This window comes from Neoarius graeffei, chromosome 20 (assembly GCF_027579695.1).
Source record: "Neoarius graeffei isolate fNeoGra1 chromosome 20, fNeoGra1.pri, whole genome shotgun sequence".
Classification (NCBI taxonomy): domain Eukaryota; kingdom Metazoa; phylum Chordata; class Actinopteri; order Siluriformes; family Ariidae; genus Neoarius; species Neoarius graeffei.
In genome coordinates, this window is record NC_083588.1 from 47,599,978 (window position 1) to 47,624,774 (window position 24,797).

The 24,797-nt window shown below is 44.7% G+C and overlaps 1 protein-coding gene across 1 annotated transcript in view; it reads right to left on the reverse strand.

Moving 5' to 3' along the window:
- The window catches only part of spop (speckle type BTB/POZ protein), a 151,757-nt gene that overhangs the window by 121,607 nt on the left and 5,353 nt on the right, over positions 1-24,797 (reverse strand). Inside the window, exons 2-3 of the mRNA XM_060901837.1 lie at positions 17,450-17,571; positions 17,003-17,154 (exon numbers count right to left, since the gene is read on the reverse strand). Coding sequence (XP_060757820.1) covers positions 17,003-17,154; positions 17,450-17,571 — 274 coding nt within the window. The remainder of the gene's footprint in view (positions 1-17,002; positions 17,155-17,449; positions 17,572-24,797) is intronic.

Here is a 24,797-nt window from a genome sequence, read left to right on the forward strand (position 1 = left end):
AAAACAACTTCAAAAACATAAAAAAAAAAAACCAACAACAATACAACGAGTCTCGTCAATGAGAAGCTGTCCATAAACATGAATTACTAGTACTTGAAAACACAATGTACACCAAGGGTCCATACATTTCAAGTAACTAGGTACCATTTTTATGATGGTCTTTGGTACGACCCGACCGTAAATAGAACTCGCAATCTCCCGATCGAGAAGCGGACACGCTAACCACTAGGCCAACTCTTGGTAATGTTCCACTGTGAAGTAAAAGTAATGTGCCATGTAAGGTACATAAAAGGAGGTGTTTATGACGAGTAACGTACATCACAAGGCGCAGCGGTAAAAGATTTCATGACGTACGCGACTTGTCCAAGAGCACTGAAGGGGTTAATCAAAATACATGACCTACTTTTTTTTTTTTAAGTTGCAGTACTCTGGACTCTTTTGACCCTAAAAAAAAAAGAAAAATTAGCCATGTTCAACTCTGAACGCAAATCTTTTGAGGACAGAATAGTCAGTAACGGAATTACGTCAGAAAAACACAACTATTATTCCTTAAAATTCAAACCGAGATTTCTCTGAAGCGACTTTGCTGTAACTGGAGCGCTGATTTTTAAATATGGTTTTCGGTACATTTTGCCTTGGACTCCATACTTCAGCAATATCACTGAGCTGACAAGTGAAAGTGCATATCACGGGTAAATTCAGGAGCAAGATCAGCGTAATTCTCCTATTTTATATTAAACTTTGGTCAAATATCCGTCACATTTTGCATTTTGTGCCATTTTTTTTTTATCTTGCGCAATACCAGAAAAATCCAGTTGAAATGAAGCCATTTGAGGCGAATTGGTCCGCCTCTGAATAAACTCAGCATTTGGATTTCCCGGCAAACATTGATTTTCGTGACGTCGCGTGCGGGACGCCTCCCTCTGAATCCTACGTCAGCGCTGGTTTGTTTATGAGAAAATGACCTGGTGGTTTTCTGCAAATTTCTTCAATGTTATCATGTAACTATTAAAACGGTTAACAGATGTATCGTCGGAGGGCGTAGCAACACCAATCTTGATGGGATTAGTACTCATCATTTTCCAAAAGACCGGACGACGAGAGAGAAATGGGAGCGCTTCGTGCGAGGCACCCGGAGAAACTGGCTACAGGCTACAGCATTATTTGCGGTGCTCACTTCATAAAGCCCGACGACTTTGAGAACTATTTGCAGTGGGAAATGGGCTTCGCGAGGCAACGTGATCTGAAAAACGACGCAGTTCCATCTGTTAGAATGCCCAAAGCAACACCGTCTCCATTTGTGTCCGCGTCACCAAAGGAGCCAGCCGTGTTCGTCTCTCCTGACAGAAGGCGAAGTGCCGCATCCACTGAGGCCCTCGAAGCCGAGGACCAAGCAGAGCCAAGAAAAAGACCAAGAAAATCGGCGATTCACAAGTTGACTCTTGCCAGGGTAAGAAATAAGAGAGACTATACTCTAAATTAGGTGTTCCTGTGTTTGTGTGATACATGGATAATGTTATTTATTGACACACACAAAAGTAAACACACTCATTTTGAGCTTTGCCGGCGAAGCTCTCGACCCCAGAGGGTTAACGAAACGACTTCTCAAATATGGAGATGTTAAGCATATGAGCAAGTTATTTCTACAGTCTAAATGCAGAATAAACTTTACAGGAGGTGTAAAAATGACTGACTTGATGGATTTGCGCAGGACTAAAACCCATCCAATCCTACTGAGTCACATTAGTATAATATCCCTTGCGTTGTCAGTGTTCCTCACTATCATAAGATGAAAGGGTTGCCTTGACGAATGATGGGTTTTAAAGGAACAGTCCACCGTATTTCCATAATGAAATATGCTCTTATCTGAATTGAGACGAGCTGCTCTGTACCTCTCCGAGCTTTGCGCGACCTCCCAGTCAGTCAGACGCGCTGTCACTCCTGTTAGCAATGTAGCTAGGCTCAGTATGGCCAATGGTATTTTTTGGGGCTGTAGTTAGATGCGACCAAACTCTTCCGCGTTTTTCCTGTTTACATAGGTTTATATGAGCAGTGACATGAAACAAGTTCAGTTACATAAATTGAAACGTAGCGATTTTCTATGCTATGGAAAGTCCGCACTATAATGACAGGCGTACTAACGCCTTCTGCGCGCTTGGGCAGCGCATTGATACGGAGCTCAGATATCAACGCGCTGCCGAAGCGCGCAGAAGGCGTTAGTACGCCTGTCATTATAGTGCAGACTTTCCATAGCATAGAAAATCGCTACGTTTCAATTTGTGTAACTGAACTTGTTTCATATCACTGGTCATATAAACCTATGTAAACAGGAAAAACGCGGAAGAGTTTGGTCGCATCTAACTACAGCCCCAAAAAATACCATTGGCCATGCTGAGCCTAGCTACATTGCTAACAGGAGTGACAGCGCGTCTGATTGACTGGGAGGTCACGCAAAGCTCGGACAGGTACGGAGCAGCTCGTCTCAATTCAGATAAGAGCATATTTCATTATGGAAGTACGGTGGACTGTTCCTTTAACCTGTATTTCCCCCAAAAAAGTTAAGGGTACGGTAACCATCTGATCATACGCCATGCCCAACTGTGAAACCACGACACCAACAACCCCAGTTGAATACAATTCATCAACAGGAATTTTTTTTCCATAGTTGACGGCACAACTCTGAAATCAGCGTTCTACAAACTGCAGAACTGATCACAACCTGGTTTCCCAAAAGCATTATAAAATATTACGAGTGCGTTTAACATACTTGCTCTACCATTTAAAATCAGTCATCTTTTGTACTGCGCAGCTTTTGGGAAACAACCACAAATAATTCTCATCTCATTATCTCTATCCGCTTTATCCTGTTCTACAGGGTCGCAGGCGAGCTGGAGCCTATCCCAGCTGACTACGGGCGAGAGGCGGGGTACACCCTGGACAAGTCGCCAGGTCATCACAGGGCTGACACATAGACACAGACAACCATTCACACTCACATTCACACCTACGCTCAATTTAGAGTCACCAGTTAACCTAACCTGCATGTCTTTGGACTGTGGGGGAAACCGGAGCACCCGGAAGAAACCCACGCGGACACGGGGAGAACATGCAAACTCCGCACAAAAAGGCCCTCGCCGGCCACGCGGCTCGAACCCGGACCTTCTTGCTGTGAGGCGACAGCGCTAACCACTACACCACCGTGCCGCCCACCAGAAATAATTCTCCAAAAAAAAAATCCAAAGGAGTCTTAAGAATACCAAATCAAGCTCACTTTAACAAGCATTCATCTTCACTAATGGCATTTTCTAGAGCAGTCCATCTGCATAGATCCACAAAGGAAATAAAAGGCATTCCCTGCCAGCAGTCATGTTTTGGCTGTGTGTGGAGGCATTAGACTTCCTGAGAGGTTAAAGGCAGTGTGGCAGAGTGCCATTGTGAACAGACCTGCCAAAACACAGAACAGCTTCCAAACCCTGAAACAGAGGCCCAAACGTGCCAAACCCCGCAGCAGAGCCCTGGACGCACACGAAATCCTGTGCTCTGCCACAGCCGTTTAAAAGAGCAAACAGGAACAGAAGAGGAGAAGAGAGAAGTGCAGTCATCATGATGAAGCCAAATGTGAACTAAACGCCAGGGTTTTTGTTTTTTTTTTTTGATTGGTTTTTCCCCCCCTGCAGCTAGTCCAAAATCCTGTGCAGAACTAAATCGAAACCTTCTGCTTTTCATGGATTTGATGCATCGCGTTAAAACGTCCAAATAACTGAGGGCTTTCATAAACCAAATTACATAACGTTACAGTTCCCGCTGCTGTCGGCCAAGAACAGGAAGCTGAGGCTACAGTGGGCACAGGTTCGCCAAAACTGGACCTAAGACCGAGACCAAGTGAGATTTTCCACTGTTGTAGGCTTTTTCTTTCAAGCTCTGACATGTTGCAGATTCTGGCTGTAAAGAGTTATCTGACTTACAGCTGCTGACTCCCAGAACACAGACCATGCATGTAACATAACAAATGTGGGACGTCACATGTGACTACCACGCTGACTACGTTTCCCAGGGATGCACAAATTTATTCGTTACTCCACTGTGCAGGTAATGGCTCTAGTAGGTTCCTCAAGTCCTTTTTTTTGTGTGCGTCTTTTAACTGGCTAGACTCATCTCATCATCTGTAGCCGCTTTATCCTGTTCTACAGGGTCGCAGGCAAGCTGGAGCCTATCCCAGCTGACTACGGGCGAAAGGCGGGGTACACCCTGGACAAGTCGCCAGGTCATCACAGGGCTGACACATAGACACAGACAACCATTCACACTCACATTCACACCTACGGTCAATTTAGAGTCACCAGTTAACCTAACCTGCATGTCTTTGGACTGTGGGGGAAACCGGAGCACCCGGAGGAAACCCACGCGGACACGGGGAGAACATGCAAACTCCGCACAGAAAGGCCCTCACTGGCCACGGGGCTCGAACCCGGACCTTCCTGCTGTGAGGCGACAGCGCTAACCACTACACCACCGTGCCGCCCACTGGCTAGACTAAAAAAAAAAAAAAATTGGTAGCAAATGTTAAAAAAAAAAAATTGCTAACTATTTGTGCATCATATATTAATCTATCCACATTCATTGGATATGAGCAATCGTGTGCTCTGACTGGTTACTCTCCTACTAGGCTATCAGCTCATACACCACCATTAAGGAAAAACAAAATGGCGGAGCGTGGTGTTGAACCAACCGAGGACGAAATAAAAACTACTCGAAAACAAAACTCCCCACAAAAATGGAAAAGTATTTGATGGTAACATATTTTTTTATTTTTCCAATAATTATTCTTATAGCATTTCTCACAAATTGCTGCTGTCATTTTGCCGGTTTGTTTACGCTGTAAGCGGATAATATTTTGTTGGACGTTTTATATAAAGTTTTATTGATTGAATTTGCAAAAAGTGAAGAAAAAAAATGCTTCGTTTTTCAAAATCCAGTGAATACGACTATAAACAAACAGCTCTTCCACTCAATCTCATCGTACACGGTGTATAGCCAGTTCAGCGCCACACGCCTCATTAGGGCTGGGTATCACTAGCCTGGGCCCGCCCATCCTAAGCGTGACGCAACACGAGGGCCTGTTGCGAGCTTAGTCTGGCCAGGCAAGCTATCTCCAGCTCTTCCAAGGTCCCGAAAAATCGGGAGCCAATCAACTTTGAGCATCTCCAACGGCCCTGGGTAGAGGCGTGTTCAAGGCACTGACGTAGTAGAACTGCGACCGGAAGCCATAGATTGTTTACAGAATCTATGCCGGAAGCGCTTCATTCACTAGAAACATTACGAACATGGAGCAAGTTCTCATTGAAAACGGAGCAAAGAGCAGCCCTGGAGGTATTTATTGAAAGGAAGGACGTTTTCGCCTTGCTCCCAACCGGCTTCGGTAAGAGTTTAATCTACCAGTTAGCCCCGTCGCGTCACATACGTCAGAGGAAAGAGTGATGTGATTGGTTTAAGCTTCGTCACAGCCTTTTCTGGCTTCGACCAGTAGCAAACAGGCATTTCAGGGAGGCGGGTCAACCACGCACTTTGGGAAATGGTTGGGCTTAATATCTTGGCCAGACCAAATGCTCGCAGAGCTTTGCAGTCGCGTTAGCCAGACTAGGGTATCACAGTCAATTTCCTAGATCGATTCGATTTAGATTCTTAAGGTTTTAAATTTATTAATCACAATTCGATTCGATTCAATCTGAATCAATTCAATCTGCTCTTAAATAATGAAAATATCTCCATACAATAACTTGGTTTTATCAAGCTCTTCGTCCTTTGTCATTTTAAATTTGAAATGATTCCACACGTCAGATTTCATTTGAGACGGCTTGCCGAGCGGTGTTTTCCCTGCCTCAGCCATGGCTCTGGCCTCGGCCATTTTGTGTGCGTGCTTGAACGTCACGACGTACGACTGCGCAGCTGCGTCATCACGCACGAGACAGCTGAGGGAGGAAAATCACAAAACACACGAGATTGTGTTGTGGGGAAAAAACAAACAAACAAAAAAAAAACCCTCGAGCTCATGCCCTGTGAATCGATAGTGCGAAATTTAAATGAAAATCGATCCAAAATTGATTCAATCGATTTTTTTACCCAGCCCTACACCTCATCAGCTATCGGCTCATGTACAACTCGATTTCGTGGAATAACTTAAATATCCATGTTTGAAGGTTCTGGGTTACTGATTATTAGGTCAGAGAGGGGAGGGTGGTCACTTTAGCCGACTTTGGAGCTCTATTTCCAGTTCAAATTACGCTGCTACGCTCCTCGATGTGTTTCAACTGAACATTTTGTCCAGGTCAAAGACTTTATGCGATAATTTGTTGGGGGAGAATTTATAAAATGTATATTTAAGATACTGTGAGCCTGTAGTACATTTTGTTGATGGCCTTTTTGTAGCAGTTTGATTAATTTCATTTTATCCAGACCAAAAAAAAAAAAAATTTCACATTGCTTCGCATTGTTCGTGATTCAGAAATGAAAAAGGAGCCTTTTTGGTCATAATTTTTCTTCATTCAAAACATCCTGAGAATCAAATCGTGAAGCTAGCATCGTGAATCGAATCCATTCATGATCAGAGTGCATCATTACACCACTACTCTACTGTAATGTACGTGGCAAACAAAGGCTTCTTCTTCTTGAGTATATGAATTCCCAGGGAGGGAACTACTGCATCCAAAAAAAAAAAAAAAAAAAAGGCCCTTCCACACCAGGATCTGGTCTTCCCAGGCAGTCTCCTGTCCCAGTACTAACCGTATGGGCGTGGCGCCGATCTCAGTTTCAACAGCCCTCGGCTTCTCGCCTATACAGCTCGGGTTACAGCGGGGGACTGGTCCTCTGGGAACCACGACAGTTTGACTTCCCTACTCGTGCCTTGCCAGATGGCAGCAGGTACCATTTTTACGATGGTCTTTGGTAGAACTTGCGATCTCCCGGTCAAGACGCGGACACGCTAACCACAAGGCCAGCTTGCGGTGAACTACCGCACAGCCTGATAAATTTCACTACAGGCGCAAGTCATCTCATCTCCTCTCATCATCTCTAGCCGCTTTATCCTGTTCTACAGGGTCGCAGGCAAGCTGGAGCCTATCCCAGCTGACTACGGGCGAAAGGCGGGGTACACCCTGGACAAGTCGCCAGGTCATCACAGGGCTGACACATAGACAACCATTCACACTCACATTCACACCTACGCTCAATTTAGAGTCACCAGTTAACCTAATCTGCATGTCTTTGGACTGTGGGGGAAACCGGAGCACCCGGAGGAAACCCACGTGGACACGGGGAGAACATGCAAACTCCGCACAGAAAGGCCTTCGCCGGCCACGGGGCTCGAACCCGGACTTTCTGGCGCAAGTCATTATAGTTCTAATACTTTGATAGTTCATAATGAGTGTGATAAATGGATCTTAAGTTTACATACAAGTTTACACTGGTAAGCAAAGGTTATGAAGGGTGTTATGACGGTGGAAGAACCCTCACACACTTCAGTGGCTGGTTTAGCGGACAGCCATGATTATCTCCGGACTCATGAGTTTCGAGATGCTGGAAGGACATTTATTCAGAAGAGCGCGCAGATCAGGCTTGATAACATTCACAGTACGCTGCCTCTTGGACTTCATTCCAAAATGCACATGACCAGACGAAACCATGTGCCAAAGTGCTGGGGTAGTATTTATAAACAGCTACTACTCTGCTAAATTATAAAAATCATGCATTTTAGGATCCTCAATTCATCATCTTTGAAGATCGGGTAATAATAGTTGAAAAGAAGAAGTTTCACAGTGTCTAGTTCTCATTGCAATTCATTTGATTTTCATTTTTTTTCTCCTATTACGTCTTCCTGAATGGTCAACATGAGATCCCATATGCACATCACGCGCTCAACCAGACCGCTCGCAATCTTTAAAATAAATTGGACCATAACAACACTCAAACTGCGAGGAGAAACATCTATGATTTCCTGGCACTTCCTTCCGAAAAGGTAAATCTGTTCAGGAGCACACCATACACCACACACCCACGCTTGTGCAGACGAATGGGGAAGGAAGGGGGGGAAAAAAGGAGAAAAAAGAAAGAATACAAAAAGAACAGAGTTGTGTGACTCAGCGACAAAATGGTTATTTAAAATTGAAGTGCAAAATTAAATAAAACGAGGTAGCGGCGTCATGGTGCAATGTCTCAAACAAGTAACAGAAGCTTGCAGACAGCAGGCAGTATCCGGTATCAGCTGGTCCTCAGCTCTCCGTTATTAGGATCATATCAAAAACGGAAAAAATAGGATTACGTTTTCCATCGTTACAATCCAAGACGGAATTTTTACGGCAGGACATCTTTTATCCTGTTGGTGAGGCGTGCGTGAGCGCTCCACAGGGCGAGGCACGACGGGAATAACCTTCGGTGTGTGTGTGAATATTCATGCTAAGCACCAATCCACTTGCTTTATTGCTTTATCAGGGCGGACAGCTAATAAACCACACACACCAAGGCGAGAACGGGTTGAGCCGACTAACCACCAGACACGACTGATGCACAGAGCAGGCCTCGAAATCCGTCCAGCCCTCTAGCAAAACCAATTCATTCTCCAGTTAACTCTCCAATCGCTTCATTAACCCGGAGCACAAACGAGCTCTACAGTAAATACTCATTCATCAGCAGCTCAGCCGTTTATTAGCCAGTAGAGGCTGGAACGATCGGGCTGCATTCGATGGCAACATCATTTGGAGGAAGGGGGAGAAGGAGAGGAAAAAAAAAAAAAAGAAATGCACGAATGGATGTGTAAATGATACAATTCACCAATTCCTCGATCTTACTCAGCACTTAACCACTTGTCTTGTTCTCTCTGCGTTTATGATGTGGTGAAATCGAGAGAAAATGTTACAAAAACCGAGCTGCTTTTTTCCGTCCCGTCCACCCTCGCCTATCATCATGCACCGAGCCTAAACACACCCACGCAACTCAGACAGGCTCCATAAACAGCAGTCGTAATGTACTGTGCCTCTGCTGACTCGCACTCCTCTTAATTAAAGCACTTTACTTTGTTTTTATTTCTCTCCCTTTTCACCCCTCGCTCTCGCACCGTCTCCTTCTCCTCTCTTCCGCCCCCGCCCCTTCACGATGAGACCAGGATTAAATTGGATTCTAAATGATCCAGAACCGATAGAGCAATTTCGGCTGCCATTTTTCCCCCCTCCTCTGTCCTCCTTTTAAAAACTCTCCCGACAGAGCAGTCCGAGGCTTCATTTTCTTCAGCGAGGGGCTCTGCTGGTCCCCGTATCTCCCCCGGGAACTCGCAAAACTGTCAGGGATGGAGAGAACAGAGGGGGCGAGATGGCGGAGGGACGCCCATTAAAGTGCAGAAGACCAAAGAATTTAGAAAATGATGTACGAGGTTTTTCGACCTCTCGTCAGCCGCTTGGTCTTTTCTCTCGGCGCTGTTAGGCATGCTTCAGAAAGACGAGTCAGTGACTAAAGCTCACACCTCCGCTTCATCACTGAAGAGGTCATTCCTTTTTCTAACGCCACGATACACGGGAACGTCGAGGCTCGTTGTGAAGAGCGAAAACTGACTCAATCGAGACGAACAAAAGCAGAAGATTAACGTTAGAACTGCTCCGAGTGCTTACACTGATTTATTTACTCAATTCGGTATTCGGTTTATAAAACTGTTGAGGGTTTAGATCTGATCAATAATGTCTCGGTCAATAAGGTTCACATCCCCGTGGATTTAAAGCATTTTTCTGCACGCAAACATAAAGCCTCGGTCACAACCGGCCGTACGTGCTCCTACGGCCGGTCTACGTGCAAAAAAACGCAAGAAACGCACGCGTGTGACGTGCTGATTTTCGAGCCGCAGAGGTTCTTTGTCATGTCAAACAAACTCTACGGGCGCTTACGGTTTGGTTTTTTTCAGGTTGCAAGACAAACTTACGGCCAACGTGCGTCTTTCTCCACGAACAAAAAAAAAAAACGCAGCGATTTGGGAGACGCCAAAAATCGTACGGCAAAAAAAAAAAAAAAAAAAATCGTACGTCCGATTGTGACCTAGGCTTGAAACATCCTGATGTTTAAAAGTAGTTTGTGACCATGTTCTGGATTTGTCTCACAGCTTACCACGTTCCAGTAAACACCTTTTCAGGAGAAAGGACATTTCACAGTTATTCCACGAAATCGAGTCGTACATGAGCTGACAGCCGATGAGGCGCATAGCACCGAGTCGGCTATAAGCCACGTACGAATAGATTGAGTGGAATAACTGTTTTATTCGATTCACATTTCACTGGATTTTGAGAAACGGAGCATTTTTATTTCTATTTTTTGCAAATTCAGTAAATAAAAACTCTATACAAAACGTCTGACAATCATTTCCGCTTAGAATGCAAACAAACTGGCGAAATGACAGGAGTAATTTGTGAAAAATTCCATAATAATTCTTGGCGGTGGAAGTTACCATCAAATACTTTTAGTCTATATTTTGTTGCTTATTTATTGTATTTTGGGGGTTTTCTTCTTCAGGGTTTTCCGGCGGTTGGCAAACCAACTTAAAAAGGTGCATTACCGCCACCGACAGGGCTCAAGTGTGGAATCGGAGACGCCTATATTCTTTAAGCCATTTATGTTTCTTTTAAATACTTGGTATTTTTTGCTTTCGAGTCGAGTTTTCATTTCGTCCTCGGCTGGTTTAGCAACACACTCCGCCATTTCGTTTTTCTCTACTCACGGTATAATGAGCTGATTGGCTATTCTACTACTGGGATATCAGAGTGCGCAATTGCTCATATCCAGTGAATGTGGATAGAATAAATGTGTTCAGTTAATATATACAAAATCAAGCATTCCTAATAAAAATGTTATAAATCAGAACATGAAAACATCCAGCAATATTCTAAAATGATATGAACACTCAGGATCAGCAAGCACTAATACTACTTCTAGTACTAAAGCCAATACCCCGTCCACACTAGGGATTTTGTACCGATACGAAACTACTTTCGTACCGCAACACCTGTCTACACTAGCAACTATACCGGTACTGTAGCGGTATAACTGTATCGACCGGCTAGTGGTAGCGTGTCCGCCTCTCAATTGGGAGATCGTGAGTTCTATTCACGGTCGGGTCATACCAAAGACCATCATAAAAATGGTACCTACTACCATCTGGCAAGGCAATACAGATGCGAGTGGGGAGTCAAACTCTCGTGGTTACCAGAGGACCGGCCCCCCTCTGTAACCCTAGCTATGTAATAGGCGAGAGGCCGAGGGCTGTGAAACGGAGATCAGCGCCGCCCCCGATGCGCCACTTGGCGTGGAAAAGGGGAAGGACAGGACAGGACATAACTATCGGTACGAAACCCACAAATATATGGGTTTCGTACCGGTACAGTATCGGTACTGTAGCGCTTCGCTGTAGTGTGGACAGATGAAGCGGCTCTGTATCGATACAAATATAATGCACATGTGCAATGAACCATTCCTACTTCTTCCGGGTTTTTCATACAATACAATACGCGCATGCTTTCCAGCTGTAAATAAAACGTCAAAATGGCTCAAAAGGACCGTGGAGCTACATGGAGCAAAGAAAGGGGGAGAAAGGGAGAGGGGGAGGGAGAAAGGAGGAAGGGGGAAAAGGGAGAGAAAGGGAGATTCGTTTTCTTTGTTTCTTTCTCAACTGCCTCGTGTGTTTTATACGATTCGACTGAATAAATGACCACCAGAAATACAGACTGTACACTGACAACAAAAAGCACACACACGTCGTTTCATCCGCCGTATTCTCAGAAGGAAGTTACTCGGTAACCATGGAAACGTTTCGCGCACGCGCATTTCAACTACCGTGAAAGAAAACCGCAAACATGTCTCGCTAGTGTGGACAGATGCACTAAACTGTACCGGTATACTTTGTATCGATACAGTTATACCACTATCGTATCGGTATAAGTGTGAACGCAGCACAATACTACTACCACCACTTCTATTAAGGTTTCAACAAACTTGCTTAAGTGTCATGTCATCCCTGGACAATGACCAGACACAGCATTACTAAAGCTGTGTTCACACTTATACCGGTACGATAGTGGTATAACTGTATCGATACAAAGTATACCGGTACAGTTTAGTGCATCTGTCCACACTAGCGAGAAATGTTTGCGGTTTTCTTTCACGGTAGTTGAAATGCGTGTGCGCGAAACGTTTCCGTGGTTACCGAGTAACTTCCTTCTGAGAATATGGCGGATGAAACATGTGCGCTTTTTGTTGTCAGTGTACAGTCTGTATTTCTGGTGGTCATTTATTCAGTCGAATCACATAAAATGCGCGAGGCAGCTGAGAAAGAAGATCGCTCGACAGTTGTCTGTACACGTCGATATTTCAACATGTACCCCTCAACTGTTCCTGGCATCGCTCATCTCCCCAAAGCTCCAACAAACACATAACTTCATCTTTGCTCCATGTAGCTCCACGGTCGTTTTGAGCCATTTTGACGTTTTATTTACAGCTGGAAAGCACGTGCGTATTGTACTGTATGAAAAACCCGGAAGAAGTAGGAATGGTTCATTGCGCTTGCGCATTATATTTGTATCGATACAGAGCTGCTTCATCCATCCACACTACAGCGAAGCGCTACAGTACCGATACTGTACCGGTACGAAACCCATACATTTGTGGGTTTCGTACGGATACAGTTATACCGCTACAGTACCGGTATAGACCCTTCCCACGTGACGTCACGACAAACGCGGCCACCATTTTGGACATGAACTACCAGTAGTCTACCACAGCCATCAACGAGGAACGACGGCGAAGCATCGAAAGGAATATAGCCATCAAAGAAAGTTTTTACTTTCAGCAAGACTTCCATCATGCCATTATATTGTTGTGCACCTGGATGTAGTAACCATCGACACACAAGGCAAGATTTATCATTTTATCGGATCCCGACAGATGCTGACCGACGGAGAAGATGGATGGTCTCTAAAATATTGGCAAAATGATGTTTATTGACATGGCAATCGTGTGTAACGGGAAGCATTTGCATATCCGAAGTGTGTTTACATCAAAGATGAAATAAACCGATATGACAACGACTGCTGCTGCCAGCTTGGGGACACAAACTAGTAGAAAGGAAGTGTGCCAACAGTGCCAACACACTTCCTTTGTGGTCGATTCTGCTTTAAGGTAAGATGCATTTAATTATTTGTCTGCTGTGGGTTTGGAATTGGTAGCCTGACTGATTCGTTCATGTTTGTGGTGCCATTTGTTTGTTGACGCGTGCTGAAATGGAAGATTGGTTGTTGACATGATTTCCAGTGATGCTTTGGTGCTGCTGTGGATCAGATGTGTTGAGTAGCCTGACTGTTTTTTTTTTTTTTCTTGCGTGTGGTATCATTGTTGACGCGAGGTTGTTTTTTGAACATGCCAATGCGGACACGATTTCCCCTGATGAGTTATGACTTCAGACACGATGCGTGTGTGGAGTCCGCATGATATGTGCATAAGATAGGCTTCTCATGTGTTTGGAGATCCGCGCTCCAAGACAAGAGCAAGCGCAAGCACCCCTCCCCAAGGGAAAAAAAGGGACCCCCCGAAAATATCGGCATAGTTCGAACACTGGGTTGGAGAAAGTAATGGCAAATAGTGAGTGCACAAACCATAGAAGGTAAACTGTACACAGCGCCAGGGCAGTGTGATGTTATGTCTACTTTTAGATCGTGTTAGCTGGTCAATGAACACACTCGTCACTCGACGAGTTTCACGTCTTTACGACGGATACTTAAATGTGTGTTAGGTATTATTGTTGCAGTCTAAGCAGTCATTGTAGCAGCTAGATGAGCAAGAACCGAAAGGGTCTGTGCCATAAACCGTTATTTCTTCATGTCCAAAATGGCGGTTGCATTTACGAAGGTCACGCGAGTGAAAAGGGTCTATAGTTGCTAGTGTGGACAGGTGTTGCGGTACGAAAGTAGTTTCGTATCGGTACAAAATCCCTGGTGTGGACAGGGCAAAAATTAGGGAAAAAAAAAAAAAAAAAGTTATTTAATTCTAAAACAAGTCTTTATCTGGGTGTTAAAGCGCTAGAACGATCACTTAACTTTCTCAGTGGATGTTTTTGTGCACTGGTTTAATTGTCCATGTTTTACAGAGTGATGCAACATTGTTCCCAGGTTTTGTTCATTTTCACTAATTTAGGGTCGTTTTTTGGGAACGGAATTACATTCACAGCAAAATGTGGCAACCTTTTTTTTTTTTAAGTTGCAGTACTCTGGATAACAGTATTAAATAAAAATTTCACACTGTATGGGGTCTCTTGACCTTTTAAAAAAAAAAAAAAATCACAGAAAATTTAGCCATGTTCAACTCTGAACGCAAAATCTTTTGAGGAAAGAATAGTCAGTAACGGAATTACTATTATTTCTTAAAATTCAAACGGAGATTTCTCTGAAGCGACTTTGCTGTAACTGGAGCGCTGATTTTTAAATATGGTTTTCAGTACATTTTGCCTTGGACTCCATACTTTAGCAATATCACTGAGCTGACAAGTGAAAGTGCATATCACGGGTAAATTCAGGAGCAAGATCAGCGTAATTCTATTTTATATTAAACTTTGGTCAAATATCCGTCACATTTTGCATTTTGTGCAATTTTTTTTTTTTTTACCGTGCGCAATACCAGAAAAATCCAGTTGAAATCAAGCCATTTGAGGCGAATTGGTCCGCCTCTGAATAAACTCAGCATTTGGATTTCCCGGCAAACATCGATTTTCGTGACGTAGCGTGCGGGACGCCTCCCTCTGAATCCTACGTCAGCGCTGGTTTGTTTATGAGAAAATGACCTGGTGGTTTTCTGCAAATTTCTTCAATGTTATCACGTAATTATTAAAACGGTTAACAGATCTATCGTAGGAGGGCGTAGCAACACCAATCTTGACGGGATTACTCCTTATCGTTTTCCAAAAGACCGGACGATGAGAGAGAAATGGGAGCGCTTCGTGCGAGGCACCCGGAAAAACTGGCAACAGACTCCAGCATTATTTGCGGTGCTCACTTCATAAAGCCCGATGACTTTGAGAACTATTTGCAGTGGGAAATGGGCTTCGCGAGGCAACTTGATCTGAAAAACGACGCAGTTCCATCTGTTAGAATGCCCAAAGCAACACCGTCTCCATTTGCGTCAGCGTCACCAAAGGAGCCAGCCGTGTTCGTCTCTCCTGACAGAAGGCGAAGTGCCGCATCCACTGAGGCCCTCGAAGCCGAGGACCAAGCAGAGCCGAGAAAAAGACCAAGAAAATCGGCGATTCACAAGTTGACTCTTGCCAGGGTAAGAAATAAGAGAGACTATACTCTAAAAATTAGGTGTTCCTGTGTTTGTGTGGTACACGGATAATGTTATTTATTGACACACACAAAAGTAAACAACACGAACGTGCTGGGCAATAATACACTTACTTCACATGTATCAAGGGATACGCGTGTCAGAGCTTGAGATCTTGGGACCTGTCAAACACATTAAATGTATATACATTGCGTTCAGGTGACAATTCCATATTTCAATGCAAAATCGCAAGCTGCTAAACTTGGTCTACACAGGCTGTGCACTGAAACCGTGCAAGCACGCTTCCGCACGTGACGTCACAAATCTGGCTCCAGACTCCCTTGGGATTTTTCCAGACACGTTTTGTATTTTATTTTTTTCTGCTGTAGACAGATGGCCTTGTGCAAAATTACCCTTCTGGATGAGTGTGTAAAGGGACGTACTTTCATATTTAAAAAAAAAAAAAAAAAACGAAACTGATCCAGGATATGCACTAAGGCAATTTTGATCATTTCATAATGTTGGCCTCTCTGCTGACCTTTAAACACCTTTGTGCTTTCGGGATGTTCGCGTCACAAATGACACAGACAAGGCTCTGGTCTGTGTGTGGTCGCCACATAAAATTCCACTTCCTAGTTTGAAACCGTTTGTATTGTAGAGTTAACGGCGTCATCGGTGGACAAGGCAAAGGAGACGGATTTTAACAGAAGCATCTTTAACAGGAATGTATAAATCAAGCCAGAGAACAGACGTCACCATGCTATAAAGTCAGCATGGTGAGGACGTGATGTAATGTAATTACCGTACTTGTTCATAGAACTGCTCTATTCACGCAATTGAGCCGGATATCAACGCGCCTGTGAATACTTACAGTCTCGTTCCATTTACAATACCTGGTGCCAACACAAGGGGTGTTCACACGGCACATATTTGCATCGATGCTGCACCGATGTATTTTGTTGCGATATATCTTACACCGGTGTAAATTTTGTGGAGCGTTCACACGTCACAAACCTGCTTACTAGAGAGAAGCGCGTTAGCACCGGTGCAGCGCCACTTGCGTTCACACGGCAGTTTTTGCGACCGTGCTATACGATAGTAATAATGCGGAATTGAAATATGCGCATGCGTGAAAATGTACTTCCTTTTCCCGGTTCTCATGGCATCACCAAGCGCCGGGAAAACGACGTGGATGAAGACACCAGTGTTGCCGGATACTGCTGACGTTTTCCAGCCCAAAATATGTTCAAATCCGCCAAAATGCACTTAAAACCTCCCAATCTGGCAACACTAGAAGACACGCAGTTCTGTTGCTGTTGATATTCACCATTTTGGAAGCGCAAAATACCAGGATGCAAATTATGCAATGCCCGTATGTAATCAACTGTCCTCACGCGTAGCGAGTCTACCCCTGTAGCGTTCAGACGTCCCATTTTATATCGGTGCTGCCCCGCAAACTAGCATTTACTCTGGAGTAAATTTCTTAAACCACATCCCGAGCAGGGTTAGATTTGCACCGGTTTAAGCAGCTTTCAGGGGCTACACCGGTATAACTTTGTACCGTGTGAACGCTCTACCGGGGCGGCCCCGGTGCTACACCGGAGTAAAAGTTGCCGTGTGAACACCCCTACAGATTCATAAGGAACACCCGTTTCCTGTGCAGACTCACCCATGGCTTTGGTCTCCTCGCCCTTAGCATTGAGGATGGAGAATTTAAACTTCGCACGCACTTCGCTCTTGGGACAGCTTACCAGGAGCAAATAGAGGGACAAGTAATCTTTACTCTCCTCATCCAACCCTTTCGGATTCACCCGCAAACACCTGGATGAGAAGAGAACGTTAAACTATTAGCTACATCATCCCCAAGCAACAGTTCATCTCCATTTACACATTCAATGAGCACGAGCGTCTCAGAAGCGTTCATTCCCTGGCAACTGTGACTTCCTGCACTCGTCTCGTTTGCTTCAGAACATGTCAGGAGAATAAGGATAATGCCAATACGTTTAATTAGTAAGTGTAAATGCAAGGTTCATAACGCAAATGGGCCATGTAGTCCAGTTCAAACCGGATCAATAAATAAAAACATCATGATGTACAAAATTCTGAATCTGCTTACCATTTGAGTTTGTCATTCGCTCCTGAGGAGAAAGTGGAGCTTTTGATGACCTCGCCCATCTCCTCCCGACAGAAGCTGAAGTTGTTGATGGTCCACATGTAGGAGAACTTCACTACTTTGATCTGAAATCACACACACAAAATTTATTTCTTGTTTCTTTTTCTTTTGAGAGATAAGCAAATGGTGGCCAGGACTTCAAAAAACAGCCACATCCAAACTGTCTTTCATCTCCATAGAAACAAAGAGGAGAAAGAGAAGGGGTGAGGGAAGGGGGTAAAAAGGTTATATATATATATAAAAAAGTAAAAAAAAAAAAAAACACATGAATAGCAGTTTGGACAGGAAAGGGGAGGACAAAAGTATGATGTGGTGGTGTACACGTTTCTTAGATCTTCCGCATGAGGCTGGTGGGCATTTTATCCTGAGATAAACCACCATGGGTGAACATTAAGACTGTGAATCCCTTTACATTTTGGTTGATGGATTGGCTCCCGTGGTTGGTTGAAAGAATGGCTGGATGAAGGAACAGACACATAGATGGGTGAATGGAAGGGAAGAATGGGTGAACGCGAGTTGATGTGTGGGTCTAAGGATGGGTGAGTGGGTGGATTATGGATAGTTGGATGGAAGGACAAGTGGATCAGTAGCTAGCTGGCTGGCTGGATGCACTGATGGATGGATGGATGGATGAAAAGAGGAGTGGATGGATGGATGGATGAAAAGAGGAGTGGATGGATGGATGGATGAAAAGAGGAGTGGATGGATGGATGGATGAAAAGAGGAGTGGATGGATGGATGGATGAAAAGAGGAGTGGATGGATGGATGGATGAAAAGAGGAGTGGATGGATGGATGGATGAAAAGAGGAGTGGATGGATGGATGGATGAAAAGAGGAGTGGATGGATGGATGGATGAAAAGAGGAGTGGATGGATGGATGGATGAAAAGAGGAGTGGATGGATGGATGGATGAAAAGAGGAGTGGATGGATGGATGGATGAAAAGAGGAGTGGATGGATGGATGGATGAAAAGAGGAGTGGATGGATGGATGGATGAAAAGAGGAGTGGATGGATGGATGGATGAAAAGAGGAGTGGATGGATGGATGGATGAAAAGAGGAGTGGATGGATGGATGGATGAAAAGAGGAGTGGATGGATGGATGGATGAAAAGAGGAGTGGATGGATGGATGGATGAAAAGAGGAGTGGATGGATGGATGGATGAAAAGAGGAGTGGATGGATGGATGGATGAAAAGAGGAGTGGATGGATGGATGGATGAAAAGAGGAGTGGATGGATGGATGGATGAAAAGAGGAGTGGATGGATGGATGGATGAAAAGAGGAGTGGATGGATGGATGGATGAAAAGAGGAGTGGATGGATGGATGGATGAAAAGAGGAGTGGATGGATGGATGGATGAAAAGAGGAGTGGATGGATGGATGGATGAAAAGAGGAGTGGATGGATGGATGGATGAAAAGAGGAGTGGATGGATGGATGGATGAAAAGAGGAGTGGATGGATGGATGGATGAAAAGAGGAGTGGATGGATGGATGGATGAAAAGAGGAGTGGATGGATGGATGGATGGATGGATGGATGGATGGATGGATGGGTGAAAAGAGGAGTGAATGGGATGGATGGATGGATGGATGGAAAGAAGAGCGAGCAGGTGGGTGGATGGAAGGATGGGTGGAAAGAAGAGCGAGCAAGCGAGCGGGTGGGTGGAAGGATGGGTGGAAAGAAGAGCGAGCAAGCGAGCGGGTGGGTGGAAGGATAGGTGGAAAGAAGAGCGAGCAAGCGGGTGGATTGATGGATGGATAGGTGGAAAGAAGAGTGAGCAAGTGGGTGGATGGAAGGAAGTATTGGTGGAAAGGAAAGCAAGTGAGTATGGATGGATAGTCATGTATGGGTGGATGCACTGATGGATGAAAGGATAGGTGGAAAGAAGAGCAAGTGAGTGGGTGGGCAGATGGAAGGAAGTATTAGTGGAAAGGAAAGCGAGTGAGTATGGATGGATAGTCGTGTATGGGTGGATGCACTGATGGATGAAAGGATAGGTGGAAAGAAGAGCAAGTGAGTGAGTGGGTTGGTGGATGGAAGGAAGGATAGGTGGAAAGAAGAGCGAGCAAGCAGGTGGATGGATGGATGGAAGTATTGGTGGAAAGGAAAGCAAGTGAGTGTATGGATGGATAGTCATGTGTATGGACAGATGCACTGATGGATGAAAGGATAGGTGGAAAGAAGAGCAAGTGAGTGGGTTGGTGGACGGAAGGAAGGATAGGTGGAAAGAAGAGCGAGCAAGCAGGTGGGTGGATGGATGGAAAGATAGGTGGAAAGAAGAGCGAGCAAGTGGGTGGATAGAAGGAAGTATTGGTGGAAAGGAAAGCGAGTGAGTGTATGGATGGATAGTCGTACTGATGGATGAAAGGGTTGGTGGATGGATGATGCATGGCTGGATAGATGAGTGGATGGATGGATGGATGGATGGCAGTACCTATGGAGTGAATCCAAAATGCGTCTGCTGTAAACCTGTTACTCCTATCTAATGGCACTCTTAGGAAACACAATGACTTTTTTTTTTTTAGAAGTCTGATTAGATTGTTATATTAGATTCATAATTATAAATCAAACCCGTTTTTACAGAGCTCCAGACTAACTTTAAGGATCGTCCCAGAACCGTCCAAAACTGACCATCCCAAACATTTAATTTCTGTTGTTTACAACAGCGCAAGATTTATTCTTTGGTTTAATTTCTCCTAACATCAGCAATCAGCTGCTTTCGGATCATCCTGACTGCATATTTCAAACAATTACGACTAAATAAGCACGAGAATTGGCCGGAACATCACAATTACACAAACAGCAGTGAGTAAAGCATATTATCTGAGAATACATTTTCCAAACACCAGAATTGTACTTAAAAAAGGGAGTAGAGAGATAAAGAAAAAACAATCCAGGCTGCAGATCATTTTAATATGCTTCAGCATGTACACAGCTTTACACACACCTGATCCTTTTTTTGATAACACTCATCCATCCACTTTCGTGATTTAGGCTGCTCTAATGTATGAAATAACCTGCTCCTTTCTCTTGGCTTTGAACACGCCGTTACTGCTGTGTTCTAGCTGCACCACTCCTGCAAACACCCATCAGATGACGGTAACGAAAGAACTCGCACTGTAAATGGAAATACACGCATTTTTCACAAATAGAGATCCTTTAAGGGTGCCAAGTATAAGACAAGTTTAAAACAATTTCAAAAGACATCTGTTTATCGTGGGCGGCACGGTGGTGTAGTGGTTAGCGCTGTCGCCTCACAGCAAGAAGGTCCGGGTTCGAGCCCCGTGGCCGGCGAGGGCCTTTCTGTGTGGAGTTTGCATGTTCTCCCCGTGTCCGCGTGGGTTTCCTCCGGGTGCTCCGGTTTCCCCCACAGTCCAAAGACATGCAGGTTAGGTTAACTGGTGACTCTAAATTGACCGTAGGTGTGAATGAGAGTGTGAATGGTTGTCTGTGTCTATGTGTCAGCCCTGTGATGACCTGGCGACTTGTCCAGGGTGTACCCCGCCTTTCGCCCGTAGTCAGCTGGGATAGGCTCCAGCTTGCCTGCGACCCTGTAGAACAGGATAAAGCGGCTAGAGATGATGAGATGAGATCTGTTTATCGTATTGCAGAGATATCTCCTGAAGTTAGCATGCTCGCTGGCTAACCTGAGACGGGACGCACCGTCCGGCTCATACCACTTCGAGGCGATAGTGAGTTACTGTAGCGTCCAGTCTGCCCTCGGGCCGAAATGAGAAGATGAAGTCACGCATGTGACGTCACTAGGGCTGCGTACCGGTACTGTGTACCGGTACTGTGCCGTGAAAATCGATTCGGTACAGGTCCAAAATACTGGATCATGAAGTACCGGTACTGTACCGATATAAATTTACACCAAGTATCTGCTTATTTTGTGACTGAAGATGCGTAAATCCTACCACAAAGACGAAAATTTAGCACTGGAAAAGACGCAAAATGCAGCGCTGAAACTTGAAATCAGAGCCATTGCGAGAGCTTGGCTGATCCAGTGCTCTGATTGGTCAAAGGCTACGTTCACACTGCAGGCTGAAGTGACTCAAATCCGATCTTTTCGCCCATATGTGACCTGTATCCGATCTTTTATTGACAATATGAACGACACAGATCCGATTTTTTCAAATCCGACCCAGGCCGTTTGGATATGTGGTCCTAATTCCGATTCCTATCCGCTCTTTTCATATGCGACTTCAGTCTGAACCGCCAGGTCGCATTCATCCGACTTACACGTCATCAACAAGCCACAAACGTCACTATTCTGCGCTGAAGTAGGCGGCGGGTCTCTCAAAAAAAGTTACAACAACATGGCGCATAATCACGGGCGCAGATAGAGGGGGGGACGGGGGGGATTCGTCCCACCCAGATTTAAATTCACCTCGCTCGGTCCCCCCCACTTATAGGGAGGAAAAAACGTCTATGCTGTCTCTCTTTGCATAAGGCAAACCTCACGGAAAAATCAAAAGACTAATTACCATTCGGTTTATTGAGGTGCACAGCAGTGTATACATAGTTGCAACAACTCACATAAAACAAAACAAAGACTGATATTCGGTTGGTTGAGCTGCGCAGACTGCACAGGTTGCGAGCTCGAGCTTGGTTGCTATGGTAACCCACAACAAGCTTGACAGGCATATCGGGGTTGGGGTTGGTTTGCTGGCAGCTTTGTCCCCCCCAGTTTTTTGTCCCCCCCAGTTCAAAAAACGTATCTGCGCCCCTGCGCATGACATCAATGCGAGGGACGCTTCGGGCTGTGAAGGTCCAGAATCTTCTCAATGGAAGGACGCAGAGGTTAGGGAGCTGATTTCCATTTGGGGGGATGCAGCTATTCAAGCTAGATTGGATGGGTCATACCGCAACCGGGCGGTTTTGCTTCCGTAAACACTGGCCATGCTCACTGCGTGTGACGTCGTCGTATCCTTTTAGGTCGCTTTTCGTTCATACTGAGGATCACATACAAGTCGCATATATTTGTTAATGTGAACGACCTCACAAAAAAATCGGATTTCACAAAAAAATCGGAATTGAGCATTAAGCCTTGCAGCGTGAACGTAGCGAAAAAGACTCAAAAGCAGGTCAGCCATTTTTCCTTTGCTGGCATTGGCAGCCTTTGTTGCTTTGCGTAATTTTGCCGCGTAAGTTAAAGGCCGCGGACTGCGCGTAGTCTGTAGTACTCTAGTGTAGTCACTTCTCGCTGTGAGACAACTTATGACTTTTTGTCCCAAGTTAACTATAGTGCGAGACTGAGAGGGCGACTGAGAAGTGAGGTAGGAAACCTAGTTATGTTCGGTTTTCTTTGAATAAAGATACTGACAAGTTGTCAACAGTTTATTAACGTTTGTCATTACTGAAGAAGTTCAAAAGACTTTGTCAAATTGTTCAGGTACAGGTCCGGACCTGTACCTAAACCTCTGTACCGGTACCTGTACCTGATGTTACATTTAGGTACGCAGCCCTAGACGTCACTGTACGCAGAGATCACTGTGCACTAAGTAGCAGTTAGAATTCAGAATTCATTTATTTATTTGGATCTTCAACAAACAAAGCATAAAAAAGCAAAAATACTTGAAATAGGAAATATGAAAAGATCCAGGGGACCTACATTAAGGTAATGAAAATAAAACTGCTATCATGCAGGCCACCTTAAGGCCAATTTATGCTGACAACCCAGTCCTCGCAGATAGCGTCGCAGACAGTGTCTGCGTAGCCCCCCCACCTTCGCAGACGCTCTGCACGCACCTCCCAAAAATTGTGACCACCGCAGAAGCCTCGCAGACAGCGTCGCAGACAAGAGGGCTCTGATTGGTCCACTCTACATCCGCTGTACATGCACTTCCGCTTCCCTACTTTCCCGGTTTGGTTTGTTTTCACGACCGGCATTTTTGAAAACACGAGCGAAGATGGAGCAGCACGAAGAGCGGTTGATCGAGGAAGTGAGGAAGTACGGACATCTATACGACTCCAGTTCTAGTCATTATAAGTAACCGGAGGATAAACACTCCACTAACCACACCCACCAACTACTCCTAGCGATTTCGCGACTTCGCGCCCCCTTGCGTTGTGGCGGTGAATAACATCGCGCACGCCTATTACTCCCCGCTCAACGATAAATTACAACTGTCTGCGAAAAGCTATCTGCGAAAGCCTTGTCGCAAGAGCATGCAGAGGCCCTTAGGCTCCCTGCAGGAACATAAAATATTTGTAATTAACTTTAAGATTTTCATAATATGATGTTTAGGTTTGTGGTAAAATTCACATTTGACAGTTAGGTGTTCAGCCTAATACAGGGAGGGCAAAAATAATAATAATCTAAAATGCGAAAGGGCTGTTTCGCAATTAACGGTCCAAACAGATTCAACAAGAAATCAGAGCGACCTTTTTACAGATTACAGAAAACTAAAGAAAAGAGAAACAACAAGAGCGACCCTAACCAGAGAAAGTGAATCGCAACGCCAAAGCAACATTACTTGGACAAACTAACGGGAGCCAAACAGAACAAAGGTCATCGCTTTATCGGTTGTGATTTCAAAACCACATTACTCAACAATGCTCTGTTGCACAGAGAAACAACTAATGTCATCAGAAAGGGCACGCTGAGCTGTTTATTTTGATATGCGGGATGTTATGAAGCAATGAGAACTCTGCGACTTATTCAACCGAGACGCAGGAGTGAAGGAGAAAACGGGCGAACTAATTACTACGCAGAAGTTTGATCCGTCTTTATAACGTAGTTACTTCAGTGTGTACGAATACTGTACGGTAGAAACGTGACTAGGATTGTTACAAAGATCCAGTTCCACTCTTTCTTGTCCAGATGTATGCAGTCATGAGCTCAGGAGCAATTTCAAAAGAGAGCAACGGGTACGGAGACGGACGCAGAGCTGTATGCAGATTGTAACAAGATCAACTGCGAGCTACTGCTCACTTGCGTATCCCCCCCCCCCCCGCTCTCGCTTCTATCAGAATGCAAGCAATCGAAGGAATAGGACGCTTATTATGAATGTTGATTTCAACAAATAACCCTGAAACGAGTAAGTAAAGAGCAGTGTCTCTCCCCAGGGATTTCAAATAGCATCCTGCTCAACGGTCATTTTTGAGATGGCAATTTGCTTCTTGAAATAGTGTCAAAATCCACCCTATATGTTTCATAAATACACTACCGTTCAAAAGTTTGGGGTCACTTTGAAATGTCCTTATTTTTGAAAGAAAAGCACTGTTCTTTTCACTGAAGATCACTTTAAACTAATCAGAAATCCACTCTATACATTGCAAATGTG